Below are 21,262 nucleotides of genomic sequence, written 5' to 3'. Positions count from 1 at the left end.
ACTCTGTTGCCCAGGCTGGAGTGCAATGGCATGATCTCGGCTCACTGCAAGCTCTGCCTCCCAGGTTCAAGTGATCCTCCCGCCTCAGCCTCCCGAGTAGCTGGGATTACAGACACCACCACCAAGCCTGGCTTATTTCTTTGTATTTTTAGTAAAGATGGGGTTTCACCATGTTGGCCAGGCTGGTCTCAAACTCTGGATTTCAAGTGATCCACCTACATCAGCCTCCCAAACTACAGGGATTACAGGAGTGAGCCACCGTGCCCGGCCTCCCACAGTGCTGGGATTACAGATGTGAGCCACTGGGCCCGGCCTCCCACAGTGCTGGGATTACAGATGTGAGCCACTGGGCCCGGCCTCCCACAGTGCTGGGATTATAGACGTTACCAACCGCACCCGGCCTCCCACTGTGCTGGGATTACAGACATGAGCCACCACACCCGGCCAAAACTCAATTTCTACTGCAACACCATTTGGGCCCAATGCAAGTTGGGAGACCATAAAATCTGGTCTTAAACAGTTCTTCATGTCATGATAATTTTACAATTATTCCGTAAAAAGGAAAGCCAATGGAGAGAAGTCTCTTGGGCACAGGCCCTTCACTGGTTCTCTGACCTCCAGGCACAGGAAGCTAAGGGGCCCCTCAGAGCTGCTCCCCCTGGAAGGACACCCTCCCTGGAATCTCCTCAGTTCGGGTCCCACCGACTCTCTAATACAGAACTCCATCAAAAAAGTCATCAGGCACGGTCAGGCACGGTGGCTCAAGCCTGTAATCCCAGCACTTTGGGAGGCCGAGGTGGGCAGATCACGAGGTCAGGAGATCAAGACCATCCTGGCTAACACGGTGAAACCCCATCTCTACTAAAAATACAAAAAACTAGCTGGGTGTGGTGGCGGCACCTGTAGTTCCAGCTACTCGGGAGGCTGAGGCAGGAGAATGGCGTGAACCTGGAAGGCGGAGCTTGCAGTGAGCCGAGATCGCGCCACTGCACTCCAGCCTGGGCCACAGAGCGAGACTCCGTCTCAAAAAAAAAAAGTCATCAGGCACAACTCCCCATTATCCCACTAGCCCCGGCCTATATGCTCCACTGCCCTAGTAAGCCCAAGCCGTACCACTAGGAGTGGGGCCCCCTAGTCCACGGTAAGAGGCAGCTGACAACATTGGGGGGCACTCAGAGTGCATGTGCCACCCTGAGGGGGTGACCCTCCAAGTGTCCTGCTCCCAGCTGCCTCTCACGCCCACACACAGATGTCATGGGTTACAAACCAGTCCCCTCAGGAACGAGAGCACTTTGGACTCATTCTGTGTGTTTCCAAAACTTCCCTCCTATGGCCCTGCAGGAAGGAGCCTGTCATCCTGACGGGCAGGGGGCTCAGGACCCCCACAAGCTTTCAGCAGAAGGGCAGGCACACAGGATTGGATGCAAAATCCAAAACTTTAGTAGAGCAGGAGCAAGGAGCCCGAGAGTGGGCACGCCGGCTGTGCACACGCCGGACACTTTCACAAGCACGCAGAACGACCACCTACCACGTCCACAACGCTCCAGATGTCCTGAGTGGAGAGAGCTGTGTTTATTCACCATGTCATACGCGCATATAGGGAACCTCTATTTAGGAGCTGGTGGCCTGCACTCAGCACTGCACAGATAAAAATATACGACTTTCAACACAGATCCAAATACCCTCACAGTTTAAAAGTCAGGATTCCCTACACAAGGTTTAAGCTGACAGGATTCAAGTTCTGAGTTTTCTTATATAGCTTTAACTTGTATTAAACACATGTTTATTTACAACGTGGAGAGAGAATAAGGGGCAATTAAGGCCATTTTCTCTTGTGAAACACTGCAAAATATGTACATAAGTACAACCTAATATAGGCAAAGATTCTAAAAATCATCTTTCTTGGCTTCACGTAATTGAGTATCAGTCAGGGAGTGGAGAGCGGCTGCCGATAGCACCAGGCCACACCAGGCCACGCCAACAGGGGCGTGTGCGTTCACTTTTTCATCGAGCTGGCCTCAGAGCTGCCGCCGAGCCGGGCCCTACACGGCCCAGGTGTGTGCCGCACCCCAGACCGGTCTGAAGCACATGTCACCGGTCCCTCAGTTCCATTTCCAAATCCACCAAGGTCCACTCAACATACATTTCCAAAAAGAATCCTGCTCTAGGGTCACCTGCGCTGAGGGAGCACACCCGGGGGTCAAAGGGCAGCCACCGGGGGTCAAAGGGCAGCCATCAGGAACCCCCCAGGGAAGGGCCTGTGGCCGCCAGTCACTGCAACCCCACCTCACCTCCGATGCCTGCTGTGCCCAGGGTGGTCCCGCTCATAGCGACGGCCTGTGCGTTCGTATGACCTCGAGCGCTCCCGTCGCTGATCTCTGTAGTAATGACTTTTCTTCTTGTATTTTCCTGGATTATCCACCCGCTCCCGTGACCTGCTTCGGGAACGGGATGAACTCCGGCTCCGAGACTTGTGTGGCTTCTGGGGGTACTTGCAGTCCTTGGATTTCCGGGAGCCCCGAATCTCAGAGCCTTTGTAGGGAGCACTGCGGGGGGCCTGTCTCGGTGGGGAGTCACTCCGGCTCCGGGAGCGGCTCTGCGACTTGGACCCGCCAGACGTGGAGCCGCTGTCACTTTTCCTGGGAGGAAGAACACGTGTTCTGCAACCATCTGGCCAGCCAGGCCCAACACGGCCACAGGAGCTCAGACACACAAGCTCCACGTTTAGAGAAACAAGAAACCACCTCAGGTGAGAATGATTACCCCGAGGGACAGCCCCACCCGGTATCGGCCTCCCGGGTGCCCCCCGAGGCACACACCTCCTCTTAGGAGACGCCGATCGGGATGGGGACCTTGAGTAGCTCTGCTCACGGCTCCGGCTCCGACTTCGACTCTCTCGCCCCTTCGGCAAGCTGTGAACAGGACAGGAGCCAATTACAGACCAGAAGTCTCTCCAGCCAACCCCGACAGCCACCTGGGCCGCGCAGGGGTCTTACCCGTTCACGGGGCTGTCTGCCTTGGCTTTCTTGGTGCCCTCCACCCTCCTCTTGGTGTTCTTCACAGAGAGTGGGGAAGGCTTGCTCCCCTTACCTTCTTTGGGGGATTCCACTAGAATCAGAACAAGAGGTTAAAAGCCAACCACAAAAAAACTCTCCCAATAAGAAACAAGTTAGTAGAGCAAGATAAGGCCCCTCTCCAGGTCGAACAGCGATGCAGACTGTAACTGTCTGCTCCCAGCCTGGGACCCGGAACTTACACAGGCATCACAGAAATCCAGATGGGGCCGGGCGCGGGGGCTCACGCCTGTAAGCCCAGCACTTTGGGAGGCCGAGGCGGGGAGATCATGAAGTCAATAGATCAAGACCAGCCTGGCCAACATGGTGAAACCCTCTCTCTACTAAAAATACAAAAATTAGCTGGGCTTGGTGGTGCGCGCTTGTAGTCCCAGCTACTCCAGAGGCTGAGACAGGAGAATCGCTTGAACCCGGTAGGTGGAGGTTACAGTGAGCCGAGATCGCGCCACAGTACTCACCTGGCAACAGAGCAAGACTCCATCTCAAGAAACACAAAACAAAAAACACCCAAAACATATATATGTGTGTGTGTGTATATACACACACATGCATACACACAAATTATCTGAGCATGGTGGTGGGTGCCTGTAATCCCAGCTACTTGGGAGGGTGAGGCACAAGAATCACTAGAACCTGGGAGACAGAGATTGTAGTGATCCCAGATAGTGCCACTGCACTCCAAGCTGAGCAACAGAGTAAGACTCCGTCTCAAAAAAAAAAAAAAAAAAAGAAAGCTGGGCATAGTGGCTCACGTCTGTAATCCCACTACTTTGGGAGGCCGAGGCGGGCAGATCACCTGAGATCAGGAGTTCAAGACCAGTCTGACCAACATGGAGAAACCCCATCTCTACCAAAAATACAAAATTAGCTGGGTATGGTGGCAGGTGCCTGTAATCCCAGCTACTTGGGAGGCTGAGGCATGCAAACCGCTTGAACCTGGGAGGCAGAGGTTGCAGTGAGCTGAGACAACGACAATGCATTCAGTCTGGGCAACAAGAGAGAAACTCTGTCTCAAAAAAAAAAAAAAAGAAATGCAAGCTGGGCACAGTGGCTCAGGCCTGTAATCCCAGCACTGTGGGAGGCCAAGGCGCGCGGATCACAAGGCCAGGAGATCGAGACCATCCTGGTTAACATGGTGAAACCCCATCTCTACTAAAAATACAAAAATTAGCCGGGCGTGGTGGCGGGTACCTGTAGTCCCAGCTACTTGGGAGGCTAAGGCAGGAGAATGGCGTGAACCCTGGAGGCGGAGCTTGAAGTAAGCTGAGATCGCGCCACTGCACTCTAGCCTGGGCAACAGAGCGAGACCCCACCTCAAAAAAAAAAAACAAAAAACAAAAAACAAAAAAGAATTAGCCAAGCATGGTGGCGTGTGCCTGTAGTCCTAGCTATACAGAAAGCTGAGGCGGGAGGATCACTTGAATCCAGGAGTTGGAAGCTGCAGTAAGCTATGATCATACCACTGCACTCCAGCCTGGGTGACAGAGACCCTGCCTCAAAAAAAAAAAAAAAAAAAAAAAAAAAAAAAAAAGTCTGGAAGAAGCACATACCCCAGAATGAAGGTTTGGGAGGGTCACCGGCCTTCACCTTTGTGAGGAGTGGATTCCTGCACCCTAACAGACTCACCCAGCTTGGGGGCAGGTGAGAAACCCGAGGTACCATCCAGCACCTGTGCACCCCCAGGCAGCAGGCCCCGGGCTTGGGCCTTTGCCTCTTCGATAGCGTGTTTTCGCTTTTCCACTTCACCCTCCAGGTGTGTGAGATCAACCTGCAAAAGTCAGAAGGCGTCCGTTTAGAATCAAGTGTTTCTGGCCAAACACAAATGCATACGGGACATGAAAAAATGCTGAAGAACCTTTTTCCGAGCATAAAGTTTCAAGATCTTTAAGCAGATTTCCTGAATTTCCTCTTCAGTTGCTCCAAACAAAAGAAACCAATGGGGACGATTGGGCAAAGGGATCTGTAAAAACAAACACCATCATTGTTACACTTTCCTCAACTTCAAGGCCAGCAAGACTCAGGACAATTAAAAAAACAGCCTGTTGGTTACCAAAATGCTTTGGCCCAGATTAGCATAATTTGAAGAATAATACAGTAAACTTTACTGGAGACTGGCGAAAAAAAAAATCAGACTAGAATCTCTCCAAAGTAGCAACACACTGACCTCCAGTGTCCGGGCAGCAAGATAAATGCAGGCACAGGCGATGCTCTCAGGCTGGAACCGCACGAAGACGTCGGTACGAAGGCTGTCGTTCATGTAATTCCTGGAAGCCAAACACAGGAAGAGCTGCAGCGCCCCACCCCGGGAACCCAGGTCTTCCGCCTGCATTATCTAGAGAAAGTCTAGATCAATTTACTACTCCTCTAAGGAGTCTATTGCTAGGACTCAGAGCTAGACAGTCCTGTGAATCTCAAGAGTTAATGGAGAAATATTCTAGCTGCTTTTTCTAAATACAGGACAGGAAGGCACAGAAATTATTAGAAAAAAAAAAGCTGGCTGAATGTCAGACAATACGTGTTGCTATGAAAGAGAACCAACTTTAACTTTACTTTTCCCCTCAACCTTGGCCTGCTCTCATGCAAAGCACGATGCCTCAGAAAGAAAATGTCTACTGGAGTCACTAAAACGCTTTTGATTAAAGAAATCTAAATGCTCAAAATCCATAGTGCAGAGAAACATGCAAACTCAAATGAACTGGCTGAGCACAAAGCCGGTGCGGCTGCTGGGAGACAAGCCATCCTCTTGCGTTCCTCTTCCTCTTCCTCCAGGGCGCTGGCGCCAGGCCCCTTGTCTGCTGACCGAGCTGCAGCTTCCTTGAAGGAGTCCACTTGGAAGAGGGAAAAGCCCCTTGGGTGCAAGTTGGACGCGTGGGAGCGTCGTGCGGAGGCAGGCTCCGCACCCAAGGGCAGGCCTCTTCTTGGGCTCACCAGAGCCGCTGCCAACTGTCCCATTTCAACAAGGAGTCTTAAAATGAACATTCATAGAATCAGAAGCAACACAATACTGAGAAGCAACATGATATTGAACATTTCATCACAGTACATTCTTTAAATTTCATGTTTAGAAGCTATAAAAATACAAAAATTTACATTTTTTAAAAGTTAAAACATTTAAAAACTGGCTACCTTTTTCGCATTTTCCTTCAGATATCTAAGATTTAATAGACTAAAACCAGACCTTATACTAGCTTTATGAATATTGCAAAAACAAAAAGGGTAATTCCGTGAGGACAGGTGAACTGGTTTTCTATTTACTGCTCCTCACACACCCCAATAGCGGTGAGCCCTGGAGCGGGGCTGCACCCACAGACAGATGGGTCGTGTGGGAATCCGACCCATGGCCCTCCCCCAGCAACTGTCCTAAACAAACCTTGGAGAAGGTAACATACAAACCCATCAGAGATTTCTAAGTGGTAAGTCTCTGGAGGCAGCTCCAGGCATCAAGGGGGAATCTGTGTGGCATCCGTGTGGCCGCACCCCCTGACGTAAGCGTGCCAGTGCACAGCTCTAACACAGATACACTCAACCATCAGTAACCTTTCGGTTTCTAATCAACAACTTTCAGTATTCAAGTACTGATAGTATTAATCCATGAACTTTAAATTCTTAAAAACAAATGAAATCTTGAGAACATAGAAACTTATTGCTGTATTTGAAATGATACAATATTTTTTAAAGTATCCATGAAATAATTTAAAGATGCACACCTTTTACCAGAGCGTGTCACCCAAAGCTGCTGAAAAGAGCAACTTCAGGGCTTCTAGAAATCATGACATAACCCCACACTGACATCAGCCAATTTGTCTTTTCAATTCTCACAGCTTTCCATACCATTTTTTTTTTTAAGAGAAAGGTACTGCATCTTTATCATACAGGTACAGCAGTTTTAAAGGGACAAAATTCAAGTCAAGACAGTTATCAACTCTAATCAATACAATTACCAAAGCACGACAGAGGATTAACAAGAAGCACAATCGTCAGAGAACCACAGCAGGAGTCGGCCATGGCTATGCTATGTGCGTACCACCAGTCTAGAGCCAGCCTTCGGTGGAGAGCCTGCACTGGATTGGCTGAAGACGCCGCTGTCCCTGCACCAAAGCGCTTGGACAGCAGAGGAGAAGTCTTAGTCACTTACCCTCAGAGGCTACCCTTTGATTGAAAGAGTACAGAAAAGAAAAGTCAAAATAGGTTCTCTATTAAACATGTCATAGCACCAGACAATTCAGTCAGCAAAAATATGACCCTTACAGACTTAACTCCATGGGAAAAAATTCACCAAAATACCCCCAATACTAAACTGCCACTTTAGGGTTCCTTTCTAGCACATGCGTTGCTAAAATCAGCCCCAGAACCTTCTCTGCCCTTCTCCCATGGGATGCAATGTCAGCGGAGAAACAGACAAAGTCTCCACTAGCCTGTCCCTCCACCTTTCCTGGGAAAAGGTCCTCCTGCGCCAAGTCAACAGCTCCCAGAGGAAGCCCACTGACTGCTCTCTTCCGGGGGGGACACAGGAAGTCCAGGCTTGCAGGGAGGGACGGGCCACCTACCGTGACTGCCAGTGCCCATTCTGGGAGTCTGATTGGAATTTATACAGCAGGAGCACTGGGCACTCGGACAACTCCAGCCCACAACCAAGTCACTGGGCTGCCTACCCACTGCCCAAGTGCCTCAAGTCAATACATTCCTGCACTGCCCTTGCTGGTCTCATAAAACAAGGAAGCTCAACTCACCATGAGGTCTGGACCAGGTGTTGGTTACGCTCACACTCTAACACCTGAAGGTACATAACGATTATCTGGAAGATACGGGTCAGGCAGTTATTACCAAGAACCTTAAGAGCCCAGAATTCAGATCTTGTGGGTGTCCATGCAGCAAATAAGAGCCTCATGCTAGATCCCAGGAGTGGCTCCTGGCCACACATCTGGCAGATGGCTCGGCTGGAGGGAGCTTTGCGGATGCACCTGCTGTCTGCCTTGGCAGCCAGGCAGGATGCATGCCTGTGAGCCCAGCCGCACAACCCACGGCACAGGCCTCATTCTTCATGGGGCTGGTTTCATTCTCACCTCCAAGGCCTTTCCACCAGTGAGGTTAGCCTGTTCTACACGTCTCTGTACCCCAATTACCAACTCACCAAAATACAATATCAACACACTTTCAGCAAACAGAGAAGAACACTTCAGGCTGGGCATGCTGGCTCATGCCTGTAATCCCAGCACTTTGGGAGGCTGAGGTGGGCAGATCACCTGAGGTCGGGAGTTTGAGACCAGCCTGACCAATATGGAGAAACCCAGTCTCTACTAAAAATACAAAATTAGCCGGGCGTGGTGGCGCATGCCTGTAATCCCAGGTACTCGGGAGGCAGAGGGCTACACAGCAAGACTCCAACTCCACAAAAAAAAAAAAAAAAAAAAAGAAAAGCACTTCAATCTGTGGTTCTGTGGTGGGCAATTTATGTATAATTTGAACAAATGGCAGAAAGTGGAACAAGCAAATGAGGAAACCCACCAGTAATAAAGGAGATGGAAACAATTTTTCTGAGTAAAACAAGTGCTCTGTTTCCATGTAACACAGAAGGCACCCACAATGCTGGGACTGAGGGACAGTGTCGCGGTCATGGTCCTCAGTCAGTACATGCCGCAAAACTTGCCAGTCATTTCAGACTAAAGGGGCCAAAATTCCACTAATTCCTCCATAAGAGGAAGTAAGGCTACCACTAAAGCAACTTTAGAAAATTAACTGTTGAGGCTGGGTACAGTGGTTCACGCCTGTAATCCCAGCACTTTGGGAGGCTGAGCTGGGTACGTCGCCTGAAATCAGGAGTTTGAGACCAGCCTGGCCAACATGGTGAAACCCCATCTCTACTAAAGATACAAAAATTAGCCAGGTGTGGTGGCGCATGCCTGTAATCCCAGCTACTTGGGAGGCTGAGGAACGAGAATCACTTGAACCTGGGAGGCACAGGTTGTAGTGAGCCGAGATCACCCCACTGCACTGCAGCCTGCATGACACAGTAAGATTCTGTCTCAAAAAAAAAAAAAAGGGCTGGGCACGGTGGCTCATGCCTGTAATCCCGGCACTTTGGGAGGTCAAGGTTGGAAGATCACGAGGGCAAGAGATCAAGACCATTCTGGCCAACGTGGTGAAACCCTGTCTCTACTAAAAATACAAAAACCAGCTGGGCATGGTGGCAGTGCCTGTAGGGCCAGCTACTTGGGAGGCTGAGGCAGGAGAATCGCTTGAACCCAGGAGGTGGAGGTTGTGCCTCCATTGCCACTGCCACCATGCCACTGCACTCTAGTCTGGCAACAAAGCAAGACTCCACCTCAAAAAAAAGAAAAAAGAAAAAAAACACTTAACTGTTGAGAAAGAAAAATGTAAACTAAAATTCAATTTTTATAAACTCACCACTATTTTTGAAAGCCCAAACTTAAACAATGCCATTTCCAAAACTCTTAAAAATATATTACTAAAATAAACAGCTGACACTAGAAGACGAATGCGTCAGGAGCTACTTTTGAGACGATAGATGGAAACCGGGAAGCCAAGTCAGGGAGGCACTCAGCCCTCTTCAGAGCCTTCAACTGCACTGAGGTGGAGAGAGGCAGCCAGGCTGCAGCAGCGGCCTAGGCAGGCTTGCAGGACAGGAGCCGCACACCCACCTTATGAGGATGCTTCACATGGACGCAGAAACCCAACTCTTTGAGAACTCGTCTTTCCGCCTTTATTATTTGGTTCTTTAAATTAACATAATCTTGATCCAATAGTAGAGGCACGGGCTTCCTGCCAAAGAGAGAGCAGAGTGTATCCATCACAGTCGAGCAGAGCAAGCCTTCTGAGATCCCGTCATTACCTCCCACTGAGCACCTAACTTAAAAACGCAAACCCCACTACACAACATCGCTGGAAAGTCCATGTCCTCTGATGAACAAAACCGCATACCGTTTCTCACAGCCCAGTGCCAACCTACTCATCCCTTCCCAACGATCCTCCCCACTTTTCCTTACAGATTAACAGCTTCTGGTGCACAAGCATAGACCGAACATAGCAACAGTTTTAGGATCTCATGGCACAAATGCTAACAGCACTTTATGTGACTCAAGATATGAGGATACAGGGCCGGGCACGGTGGCTCAAGCCTGTAATCCCAGCACTTTGGGAGGCCGAGACGGGCGGATCACGAGGTCAGGAGATCAAGACCATCCTGGCTAACACGGTGAAACCCTGTCTCTACTAAAAAATGCAAAAAACTAGCCAGGCGAGGTGGCGGGCACCTGTAGTCCCAGCTATTTGGGAGGCTGAGGCAGGAGAATGGCGTAAATCCAGGAGGCAGAGCTTGCAGTGAGCTGAGATCTGGCCACTGCACTCCAGCCTGGGCGACAGAGCGAGACTCCATCTCAAAAAAAAAAACAAGAGGATACATATTCACAGTTCCACAACCATAGAACCAATGAAAGCACAATATTTAACTACAGATGGGCCAGATGCGGTAGCTTATGCCTGTAACACCAGCACTTTGGGAGGCCAAGGCAGGCAGATTGCCTGAGTTCAGGAGTACTACACCAGTCTGATCAACATGGTGAAACCCCACCTCCACTAAAAAAATATAAAAATTAGCCTGGCGTGGTGGTGGGTGCATATAATCCCAGCTACTCAGGAGGCTGAGGCAGGAGATTCACTTGAACCCAGGAGGCAGAGGTTTCAGTGAGCCAAGATTGCATCACTGCACTCCAGCCAGGGTGACAGTGAGACACAGTGGGACTCCGTCTCAAAAAAAAAAAAAAAAAAAAAAGGGCCGGGTGCGGTGGCTCACATCTGTAATCCCAGCACCCTGGGAGGCCGATAAGGCCATGTTTCTTCCTTTTTTGAAAGAGACTCTCGCTCTTGTCCCCCAGGCTGGAGTGCAGTGGTGCGATCTCAGCTCACTATAATCTCCACCTCCCGGGTTCAAGCAATTCTCCTGCCTCAGCCTGCCGAGTAGCTAGGACTACAGGCACCTGCCACCACGCCTGGCTAATTTTGTATTTTCAGTAGAGATGGGGTTTCTCCATGTTGGTCAGGCTGGTCTCGAACTCCCGACCTCAGATGATCCACCCACCTCAGCCTCCCAAAGTGCTGGGATCACAGGCGTGAGCCACCATGCCCGGCAAGGCCAGGGTTTTATTTTGTTTTGAGACGCAGTTTCACTTTTGTTGCCCAGGCTGGAGTGCAATGGCACAATCTCAGCTCATTGCAACCTCTACCTTCCTGGTTCCGACGATTCTCCTGCCTCACCCTCCCGAGTAGCTGGGATTATAGGTACCCACAACCACACGCAGCTAGTTTTGTGTTTTTTTGAGACGGAGTCTTGCTCTGTCACCCAGGCTGGAGTGCAGTGGCACCATCTCAGATCACTGCAAGCTCCGCCTCCCGGGTTCACGTCATTCTCCTGCCTCAGCCTCCCGAGTAGCTGGGACCACAGGCACCCGCCACCTCGCCCGGCTTTTTTGTATTTTTAGTAGACAGGGTTTCACCGTGTTAGCCAGGATGGTCTCGATCTCCTGATCTCGTGATCCACCAGCCTTGGCCTCCCAAAGTGCTGGGATTACAGGTGTAAGCCATCATGCCCGGTCAATTTGTGTTTTTAACAGGGACGGGGTTTCACCATGTTGGTTAGGATGGTCTCGAACTCCTGACCTCAGGTGATCCACCTGCCTAGGCCTCCCAAGGTGCTGGGATTACAGGTGTGAGCCACCACACCTGGTATGAGAGAATTTCTGGCTGTCACAACTAAGGTGGGGTACTTCTGTCATCCAGTGAGTAGAGACCAGGGATGCTGCTGAATCCTGCAACACACAGGAGAATCCCCTACAACTAAAGATTACCCAGCCAGATGCGATGGCTGAAACCTGTAATCCCAGCGCTTTGGGAGGCTAAGCCCAGCAAATCCTTGGGGCCCAGGAATTTGAGACCAGCCTGGGTAACACAGCGTGACCACATCTCTACCAAATAAAAAATAAAAATTAGCTGGCAAGGTGTCGTGCTCCTGTAGTCCCAGCTACTCAGGAGGCTGAGGCAGGAGAAACTCTTGAGCTTACGAGATTGAGGCTGCAGTGAACCATGATCATGCCACCACACTCTGCCCTGGACAACAGGAAACCGTCTCAGGGGGAAAAAAAAGATTATCCAGCCTGAATGTCAATAGTGCTGAGATTAAGACTCCCTGCTGTAGAGCGTTCGGAAACCTGTAGGAAAGAAACAGCAACAGGGCTGTGCACTAGCGCCGGCATGAACCGCCACAGTGCACTATCCTCACTGGAGGCCCTGCCCTCACTGAACAGCATCTGCCGATGCCTCTGAGCAGGCCCTGTTCGTGGAACTTGAGAATACGCTCATGAACATCCCACATGTTTAGAACCTCAGGCCTGTACTGTTATACAAGTGTCACTGCAGCTTCACCAGAAAAAAAGGAAACAGACACCTATGATAGCCTAAACAACTCTGACCGACTCACTTTTTCTCTCTCAGCTGTCGAAGGCGGTGAAACACATTGATGACGTCCCGTATGCGTCTTGGAGCCTCTTCTATCTTGGAAGCCAGGTGGACACAGGCCATTGACACGTGCTGAAGCGGAAGCATTGCAACACGCCCATGTTTGTCCCCAGCCACGGCGTCCTCACGGCCGCCAAAGGCTTGAAGGCTATTCAGACCAAAAGGGAGGTGCACCCAGGGAAAAAAGAAACCAAGAAACAGAACCCTCCGGCACAGAGCTCAGACTGGGGGGCAGGTACTCGCTCCCCTGAGTACCCGGGCAAAATAACAAACTGTTTTCCCCGCAACATATTTCGCTAGGAATGAAGTGCAAGAGGAAACCTTACCTCCATGGAGTGCTTCACGAAGGACTTGGTATAAAAGAACCGCTGGAACAACACCTGCCCGGTAGCCATGGCCACCTAGAGTAGAAGAACGTTTCTGTATTTTCAAACGCACCATTCAAAGCCTTCGCGGCCAAAAGTCATCGAGTAACGTGGGACTCCCCACGCAGAACCAAACACTGAAACGCTTCCCACGTCCACAAAGGCTCTTTGCGTCCCGCCGTCGCGGGATCCAGCGCGCTGGCGGGCGGGGAGGCCCTGGGTCAGGGGCACGGGCTGGCTAGGGACTGGGGTCGCGGCAGGGGCTGTGTTCGGGGCAGGGGCTGGGCTCCGGGTCTGGGCTGGGGCGGCGCGGGCCCGACTCGCCGCCAACAAAGGGCGGCTGCCGCCCCAGCGGTTACCTGGGCCCGAGGCTCGCGGCCGCGCCCTCACCTGCGGCAGGCGGAGCAGGATGCCGGCCGCCTGGATGAGCTCGCAGCCCACCACGCGGAGGTCGGTCTCTGTGTCGGTGTCGAGGCCACTCGACATGGACGGCGTGAAACGGAGCTTGTCGTCAGGCAGGAGGCAGTTCTCCAAGGTGATGAGCACCCCGGAGTACAGCCTGTCCCCGATCAGCACCCCCTGCGACCCCGAGGGCGCGCCCCCAGAGCCCGGGGCGCCGGCCGCTGCTGCCGCGGGAGCGGCCGACCCTGCAGCCCCAGCCGCCGCCGCCGCCGCCGCCGCCGCCGCCGCCATTTTGTGCCGCCGACTCCCCTTCGGCTTCTTCCCGCAGGGCGGCTCCTCGCGACGCTCCACGGCCACCACCGCCCCGCCTCGTCGCGTGTCATTGGTTCGGCCCGCGACCAGCGGGACGCCGCCTAGCGGCAATTGGCTACGCAACCTGCCCGTCAGCAACGCGCCAAACGCCGACGCCGGAACCTGGCGCGGGTGGGGCGGGCTCGTTACCCAGCAGGCTCTGCGGTGCCGGCCGACCCCGGAAGCGTGTCTGTTCCGAGCGGAGGCGCGGGTCGCGGGTGCGGTGCTGAGAGCGCTTGCCTGTGCGCCCCGAGCGGGGCTGGGACTCTTCCAAGATGCCCACGTTCGCACAGAGACCTCGGATCGCGGAAGCTCGCGTCTCAAAACGCCTGTGGGTCGAGGGGGTTCATCTCGGTCGGATCTGGGGCGGGACGACCCCCCACTGCTGTTCCCTGGGCGCGGGCAGGGTCAGAGGCTCCGCTTGGCCTCGCCCTGGATGAGACGCGCGTGCCCGGAGTCACCCGGCCGCCGTCGGCGTCGTGTCTTCAGTCCTTCTTGACTCCAGTTTTTTGGGATGCGTATTAACGCCAGACTCCCGCAAAGTCTTGCCTTAAAACTCAGCCCCTGGGGAGACACGGGTGGAGGGGGACTGGAAACGTGGCCTCGACGCCTCTACAGAGCCCCTCCAGCATTGGGAGGCCTAAGTGCCTCAAGGTTCAGGCCCCCGGAAGGAGTCGGGGGAGGGAGGTCCGGTGCTGTACGTGTGAAGGAGCTACCCCGCAAACGCCAGGGAGACAGTGAGGGGGTTCTTGCGTTTGTAACGTCTTAACATCGCTGATCGACCACAGCTGTGCAGGAGGGGCAGTAGGTATCTGTTGCTACAGTTACCGGAACCTTTGCCAGGACTAGTGCAGAACCACGGGTGAGGATAGTGGGGAAGCCTGCGTGGGGCAGGGGAAGGGTGAAGCAGTGAGAAGAGGGAAGGGCAGCAGAGGCCTGAGTGGTTGCAGGTTCACACACTGAGCTGCCAGTGACTGCCTAGCTCAAACGGGCTCAAATCCAGAGGCCACCATTGCTCCTCACCGCTACCCCCAGGTCCAGCTGTCCACTAGCTCTGCCATGATTGATACTGCAGCTCAAACAGTGCCAACTAAGACCCACTCTCCTCACCGCCTGCTATGGGCAACACGGTGTGGTTACAGCTTTACTCCTGTCCTCTTTCCCCAGGCTGGCAGCTCAGGGAGGGATGTCTTGTCTGTTACAACTGCAAGCTCTCCAGTAAAGAAGGAATTTCCACTTCTACACAGCTGGTTTTTCATTGGTGCTGCTTGCCCATTCCCTGAGCTGTGACTGCCCGAGGAGTGGGAGGTTGGTGGTGCCTCCAGCCAATCAGGGGCAGACCCCGGGGCTGCCTGGGAACAGGACTATGGCACAAACCGAATGAGTGCTGGGAGCAACCCACAGGGCTCTGCGCATGCATGTCTTCCTTCACTGACATGAAATGCAGAAAAGGCAGCTTTGCCACAGCACAGCAGAATGCACAGAACGTGGCCGCCCAAGGCTCTGTCCTTGACCCCGTTGTCCAGAAGCCATTTACCAAGGGCTCACAGGCACTGAGTGCCCTGTGCACATAGCCAGACACTGCACTCATGCAGCAGAATGGACAGTGAACGAGACTTGGTCCCTGGCCTCCAAAGTCATAGGGCGTAGCGGCTGTCATCAGGCAGTGACGAGGGCCAGGAGGGGGACCTCTTAAGGGGCCATGCAGTTATGGAAGCCAAAAAGAAAGGCGGCCTGCAGTGAGGATGGAGTGGTCCGCCTGAAGCCATCTCTAGCAAGTGGCCAGGACTCTGATTGTTCTGTGCAGGTTGGAGGTAGGTGGTGAGTCTGAGAAAGGGGCCAGAAAGACTCCCCAGCAACTGCTGGCAAAGGGTGAAGGGCACATTGCCACAGGATGCAAGCCACCTGCCTTTGCAGGGGGGAAGATGGGCACTCAGCTCAGGCGCTCCTATGGCAGGGTCAGCAAAACAAGCAGGTTGCAGCAGGGGTCTGTGCGCTGCTGTGTAAATGTGGGGGGCATCAGCAGGTAGACAGTGGCTGATAACAGGGTTTCAAGAGCCTTCCTGGGGCAGAAAGACCAGGGGAGAAGTGTACATCACCCTTGGGGTTAAGGGATAGTTGTCTGTTGGATGTTGCTTCCTGGAGATGCCTGAAAAGCCAGTTCAGCCTTCGGGGACCAGGCCACCACCCACCTGATGTGAGCGTTTCCTCCAGTCCCTGCTGGGTGCTGAATCTGGCGGACAGGGAAGCTGAGGGTGCTGTTCTGAGTGGCGGCTGAACTGAGCCACAGGGCCCTGCTGGACGCAAGAACACTGGAGGCCAGGGGAAGACAGGGCTGAGGTCAGCCCTGAGCGGAATGGAGTAGGGACTCAGGGTGGGTCAGGGAACTGGAAAGTGGGCACGGTGCACGCAGCCCTTGAGGGGAGCCCAGGTAGGGACCCCCCACCATGTGCAGAAGGCAGCTGCCTGCTCAGCTGCATCCCACAGCCAGGTGTCGCCGCAGCCTCGGTTGGAAGCAGGACGTGCTCCTCCATGCGCTCGCTCGCTATCAGAAAATGACTCCAAAAACTGAAGTGTTTGAGTTTCATTCCCACAAAACACGGACGTCATCTGTGACACTCTGTCCCAGAGACAGGGCCTTCCCTCATGCCTGTTACTGGGATGTAGATAAACAAAAGAACAAATCAAACTGCAAATGACTCTGTGTCTTTTCCTAATCAATACAGCAACAGTCCTCAGTGGTACTGCACCACTCTGGAAAAAATGCCTTCAGGTTCCTTCCCATCCCCCAAGGCAGCAGCAAATCCTTCGTGTCGCCTCCTATTGGCCAAGGCAGCCAAAGATTTGAAAGTCTTTGGTTCGTAGATGGCCAGATCCGCTAGGACTTTCCTGTTGAGCTCCACCTGGCACTGGGAAAAGAAAGAATCAGAAGCTGCAGTCAGTGTGCGTGGGCGCGGCGCTGGCTCAGGCTGCGCACTCGCCTGGGGGGAGGGAAGGCCCAGGAGAATCCTATCTGGGTGGCACAGCAGAGGACTTGCAGGCAGGATGCTGAAGGATAAATGTGGACAAGGGTGAGGGAGGCAGCTGTGGAATCTGCAGGGCGGCTGGAGTCCAATCCCAACGTCAGCCCAGGGAACCAAACACCTTGTTCAGGGTCCTTGGTGGCCACCCTGACTGAACTGATTGCTGGCTGCTGGCCTGGGGTAACACTTTAAGCCAACTTGGAAGTGCTCACAAGAGCCGCAGAGGATTTCAGAAACTAGTGAAGTGCCCACAAGAGAGCTAAGAACTGCAGATGATTTCAGAAGCTAGTGAACAGTGCCAGAGTTTAAGGAGCAGAAAAGAAGGGGGGCTGTCTCTGAGCATTAAATTCAGCTACCAAGGCTGGGTGCGGTGTCTCGCCTGTAATCCCAGCACCTTGGGAGGCCAAGGCAGGCAGGTCACCTGGGGTCGGAGGTTCGAGACTGGCCTGACCAACATGGAAAAACCTCATCTGTCCTAAAAAATACAAGAAAAAGGGCCGGGCGCGGTGGCTCAAGCCTGTAATCCCAGCACTTTGGGAGGCCGAGACGGGCGGATCAAAAGGTCAGGAGATCGAGACCATCCTGGCTAACACGGTGAAACCCCGTCTCTACTAAAAAAATACAAAAAACTAGCCGGGCGAGGTGGTGGGCACCTGTAGTCCCAGCTACTTGGGAGGCTGAGGCAGGAGAATGGCGTAAACCCGGGAGGCGGAGCTTGCAGTGAGCTGAGATCCGGCCACTGCACTCCAGCCTGGGTGATAGAGCGAGACTCCGTCTCAAAAAAAAAAAAAAAGAAAAAAACCCACAAGGCCGGGCGCGGTGGCTCACGCCTATAATCCCAGCACTTTGGGAGGCTGAGGCAGGCGGATCACCAGGTCAGGAGATTGAGACCATCCTGGCTAACACGGTGAAACCCCGTCTCTACCAAACTCCTGATGTCAGGTGATCTGCCTGCCTCCGCCTCTCAAAGTACTGGGATTGCAAGTGTGAGCCACCACACCCAACTTCATTGTTTAAACTTTTAAATTAAACTTTGAAGCTAAAGTCAAGTTTTTCTACACCCTTTTTCTTTTACTTTTTTTTTTTTTTTGAGATGGAGTCTCGCGCTGTGTCACCCAGGCTGGAGTGCAGTGGCGCAATCTCGGCTCACTGCAAGCTCCGCCTCCCGGGTTCACGCCATTCTCCTGCCTCAGCCTCCGAGTAGCTGGGACTACAGGCGCCCGCCACCATGCCCGGCTAGTTTTTTGTATTTTTAGTATAGACGGGGTTTCACCATGTTAGCCAGGATGGTCTCGATCTCCTGACCTCGTGATCCACCCGCCTCGGCCTCCCAAAGTGCTGGGATTACAGGCTTGAGCCACCGCGCCCGGCCCTTTTTTTTTTTTTTTGAGACAGTCTTGTTCTGTCACCCAGGCTGGAGTGCAGTGGTGTGATCTCGGCTCACTGCAGTCTCTGCCTCCCAAGTTCAAGTGATTCTCCCGCCTCAGCCTCCAGAGTAGCTGGGACTACAGAAGCCCACCACCATGCCCAGCTAATTTCTTGTATTTTTAGTAGAGACGGGGTTTCACCGTGTTAGCCAGGATGGTCTCCATCTCCTGACCTTGTGATCTGCCCACCTCGGCTTTCCAAAGTTTTGGGATAACAGGCGTGAGCCACCACGCCCAGCCTCTTTTCTCTTAATGGGGAAACATCAGGACTTACATTCCAGAAACACATGACTTGTTTCCAATTTTGCTCTGCTGCCAACCAGTGTGGTAAGCTCCCAGACTTGCGAGAACCCCACACAAAGACAGAGTGCAGCTACAGTGCGGCGGGAGTGGCACCCCTCACCTCTGCTGCATGGACCACTACTGGGCTGGGTCAGGTCTGATGGGAGGGTTTTATTTATTTTTTGAGATGGAGTCTTGCTCTGTTGCCCAGGCTGGAGCGCAGTCGTGTGATCTCAGCTCACTGCAGCCTCCACCTCCCAAGTTGTCAAGCGATTTTCCTGCCTCAGCCTCCGGAGTAGGTGGAATTCTAGGTGCCCGCCACCACGTCCGGCTAATGTTTGTATTTTTAGCAGAGACAGGGTTTCACTACCTTGGCCAGGATAGTCTCCAACTCCTGCCCACCTCAGCCTCCCAAAGTGCTGGGATCACAGACGTGAGCCACCCCACCCGGCCATGGCTTTCTTTATTCTTTGTCAGACAGGGTCTCGCTCTCACCTAGGCTAGAGTGCAGTGGTGCCATCATAGCTCACTGCAGCTTCAAACCCCTGGGGGCTCAAAGTGATCCTCCTGCCTCAGACTCCTCAATAGCTGACACTACAGGTCTGTGCCACCACACCCAGCTATTTTTACTAGTTTTTTTTTGTAGAGAGTGGTCTCACTATGTTGCCCAGGCTGTTGCTGGCACTATTCCTAGGCACAATCCCAAATCACTCATCAACATGGGAACTGTGACCTGCTCCGTTTCCAATCTGGGCTGGTTCACCCCTCCTTAGGCAACCTGGTGGTCCCCTGCTCCCAAGAGGTCACCATATTGATACCAAACTTAACACGGACACCCCATCAGCAAAGAAAACTACAGCCCAGAAGTCAGTCTCAGGGATCCTCTGGCCAAAGCCTCCTGAGTAGCTGGGCTATGGGAGGCACCGCCACACCCCACATGATGGTTTCTGCAGATGTCCATAATTTCAGCAGGGCCCACATGCTCACCCATACCTTAACTAAATTGCCAATGAATGCTGGATACTTCAGGCCGTGTTCCTGGCTAGCAGCTGTAATTCGATTAATCCAGAGCTGAAATAAGAAAACATGGAGATACTTAAAAATGACTTCTGGATGTTATGTCCTAGCAAAGGCTCTAATTGAACTAAGGAATATTTTTCTAAAAGTAAATAGGAAAATAAAAAAAGCAAATAGCTATGATGGTGACATCACACTCCAGCCTGAGTGAAATCAAGACCCTGTTTCAAAATTAAAAACAGCAAAAACCCGGCTGGGCGCAGTGGCTCAGGCCTGTAATCCCAGCACTTTAGGAGGGCAAGGCAGGCCGATCATTTCAGGTCAGGAGTTCGACACCAGCCTGGCCAACATAGCTGAACCCGGTCTCTACTAAAAACACAAAAATTAGCTTGGTGGTGCACACCTGCCGTCCCAGTTACTCGGGAGACTGGGGTCGGAGAATCGCGTGAACCCAGGAGGCGGAGGTTGCATTAAGCCTAGATCACGCCATTGCACTCCAGCCTGGGCGACAGAGCGAGACTCCGTGGGAAGGAAAAAAAAAAAAAAACGGCCGGGCGCGGTGGCTCACACCTGTAATCCCAGCACTTTGGGAGGCGGAGGTGGGCGGATCACGATGTCAGGAGATCGAGACCATCCTGGCTAACACTGTGAAACCCCATCTCTACTAAAAATACAAAAAATTAGGACGTGGTGGCGGGCGCCTGTAGTCCCAACAGGAGAATGGCGTGAACCCGGGAGGCGGAGCTTGCAGCGAGCCACTCCAGCGTGGGCGACAGAGCGAGACTTCGCCTCAAAAAAAACACAAAAAAACAAAAACAAGGGTATGTTAGATGCTAGGTTCATGAGGCTGAGGTGGGGGTGGTGAGGCGCAGAAATGAGATGGCACGTGGACAGAGTGGAGGCGCTAGCCTCTCAAAAATGCCGGGGGTTCCGGGTGTGTAGAGGTTGCCAGCAGGCGTGGGCTCTACGAGGACCACCACGGCAGCAGACAGTAGCCCTGGAGGGTGGGCAAGGGGCTGGGTTGACTTCAGCTGTCGGAGGGAAGGGAAGCCACCGGAGGGGAGATGAGAGCAGCAGCGACTAGGGCGGTGGCTGGCGACGCAGGAAGAGTGGCAAGACGGCTCTGCAGTGGCCCGGGCGAGGGGCTGGAGCAGGGGTTGACAGTGGGAGTGGCGAGGGGGGCGGGAGAACGGATGTCCCACAGTCAGCCTGCGGGGCGACATAATTTGTCGGAGTTTCGAAGCGAGGTATGAAAGGAAGAAAGGAAGGAGCTGAGGGTGGCCGAGCGGCTGCACACTCGCTGGGTCGCGAAGCAGAGACGCAGGGGCCGCGAGCGCCCTGGCCGGCGGGTGTCCCGGGTCCACGCTTACGGTCCTCATGTTCTTTTTCTTCAGGTATCGGGCTTTGGTGCATTTCACAAAGGCTCGAATCACGGCTCTGACCGCCAAACTGTAGCAGCGATTTTTCCTCCCCCGGAAGTGCTGGGTCAGAAAACGAGAAACCAAGGTTGTCAGCGAGGCCCGCGCCGGCCGCCCCTTGGCCCGCGGGATCCCCCGCGCGTCCAGTGCCCAGGCCGGGCGGGCGGCACTCACCCTGGCGTGCTTCAGCACCTCCTGGATCCGAAAGTAGCGGTCGGTGACGCGATTCCGCAGCCAGAGCTGCGCCGTGAGGAAGACCATGGTGCCTGCAGGCCGGCGTCCCGTATACTCAACAACGCACGCGCCGCGCCACCGCCATCTTGCCCGGGTCGGAAATAGCGGTCACGAGCGCTTCCGGGTCAGCGCCTGCGATGA

The 21,262-nt window shown here is 53.3% G+C and overlaps 2 protein-coding genes and 1 pseudogene across 10 annotated transcripts; 1 reads left to right on the top strand and 2 right to left on the bottom strand.

Annotated features, from left to right (window-relative positions):
- Positions 1-1,525: 1,525 nt before the first annotated feature.
- On the bottom strand, positions 1,526-13,795 carry CCNL2 (cyclin L2). 8 transcript variants are annotated; one of them, XM_031663287.1, is made up of 12 exons: positions 13,358-13,795; positions 12,929-13,003; positions 12,565-12,674; positions 9,734-9,854; positions 7,805-7,869; positions 5,239-5,338; positions 4,930-5,034; positions 4,701-4,842; positions 2,997-3,108; positions 2,820-2,912; positions 2,292-2,639; positions 1,526-1,638 (listed from the first exon to the last, which is right to left on the bottom strand). In XM_031663287.1, exons 1-12 carry the CDS (start codon positions 13,658-13,660, stop codon positions 1,608-1,610), a joined length of 1,605 nt encoding a protein of 534 aa, XP_031519147.1. In that variant the 5' UTR covers positions 13,661-13,795; the 3' UTR covers positions 1,526-1,607. The 8 variants fall into 8 exon arrangements, 5 of the variants coding, with proteins under 5 accessions (XP_031519147.1, XP_031519150.1, XP_031519148.1 ...); XM_031663290.1 differs by having other exon boundaries at positions 1,551-2,174; XM_031663288.1 differs by having other exon boundaries at positions 1,551-2,639.
- LOC101011345 lies at positions 13,793-16,409 on the top strand (annotated as a pseudogene). Its single transcript, XR_004182149.1, has 4 exons — positions 13,793-14,055; positions 14,178-14,196; positions 14,463-14,582; positions 14,888-16,409. The product of XR_004182149.1 is annotated as an uncharacterized LOC101011345 (transcript).
- MRPL20 (mitochondrial ribosomal protein L20) lies at positions 16,290-21,239 on the bottom strand. The gene is made up of 4 exons (XM_003890966.3): positions 21,062-21,239; positions 20,840-20,950; positions 19,446-19,523; positions 16,290-16,629 (listed from the first exon to the last, which is right to left on the bottom strand). Exons 1-4 carry the CDS (start codon positions 21,146-21,148, stop codon positions 16,456-16,458), a joined length of 450 nt encoding a protein of 149 aa, XP_003891015.1. The 5' UTR covers positions 21,149-21,239; the 3' UTR covers positions 16,290-16,455.
- Between the last annotated feature and the right edge of the window lie 23 nt (positions 21,240-21,262).

This window comes from Papio anubis, chromosome 1 (genome assembly GCF_008728515.1).
Source record: "Papio anubis isolate 15944 chromosome 1, Panubis1.0, whole genome shotgun sequence".
Lineage (NCBI taxonomy): Eukaryota > Metazoa > Chordata > Mammalia > Primates > Cercopithecidae > Papio > Papio anubis.
Note: the sequence above shows the minus strand (reverse complement) of the source record. Positions and strands in the feature narration are given on the sequence as shown.

Coding starts and splice junctions, on each gene's coding strand:
- CCNL2 (XM_031663287.1), bottom strand. CDS start 13,660: ATGGCGGCGGCGGCGGCGGCGGCGGCGGCGGCGGCTGGGGCTGCAGGG. Junction 5,035..5,238: donor TTGCTGCCCGGACACTGGAG/GTCAGTGTGTTG, acceptor TTGTTTTTACAG/ATCCCTTTGCCCAATCGTCC. Junction 4,843..4,929: donor AACTTTATGCTCGGAAAAAG/GTTCTTCAGCAT, acceptor TGACTTTTGCAG/GTTGATCTCACACACCTGGA.
- MRPL20 (XM_003890966.3), bottom strand. CDS start 21,148: ATGGTCTTCCTCACGGCGCAGCTCTGGCTGCGGAATCGCGTCACCGAC. Junction 20,951..21,061: donor AGGTGCTGAAGCACGCCAGG/GTGAGTGCCGCC, acceptor TTTCTGACCCAG/CACTTCCGGGGGAGGAAAAA. Junction 16,630..19,445: donor TCATTGGCAATTTAGTTAAG/GTATGGGTGAGC, acceptor TTCTTTTCCCAG/TGCCAGGTGGAGCTCAACAG.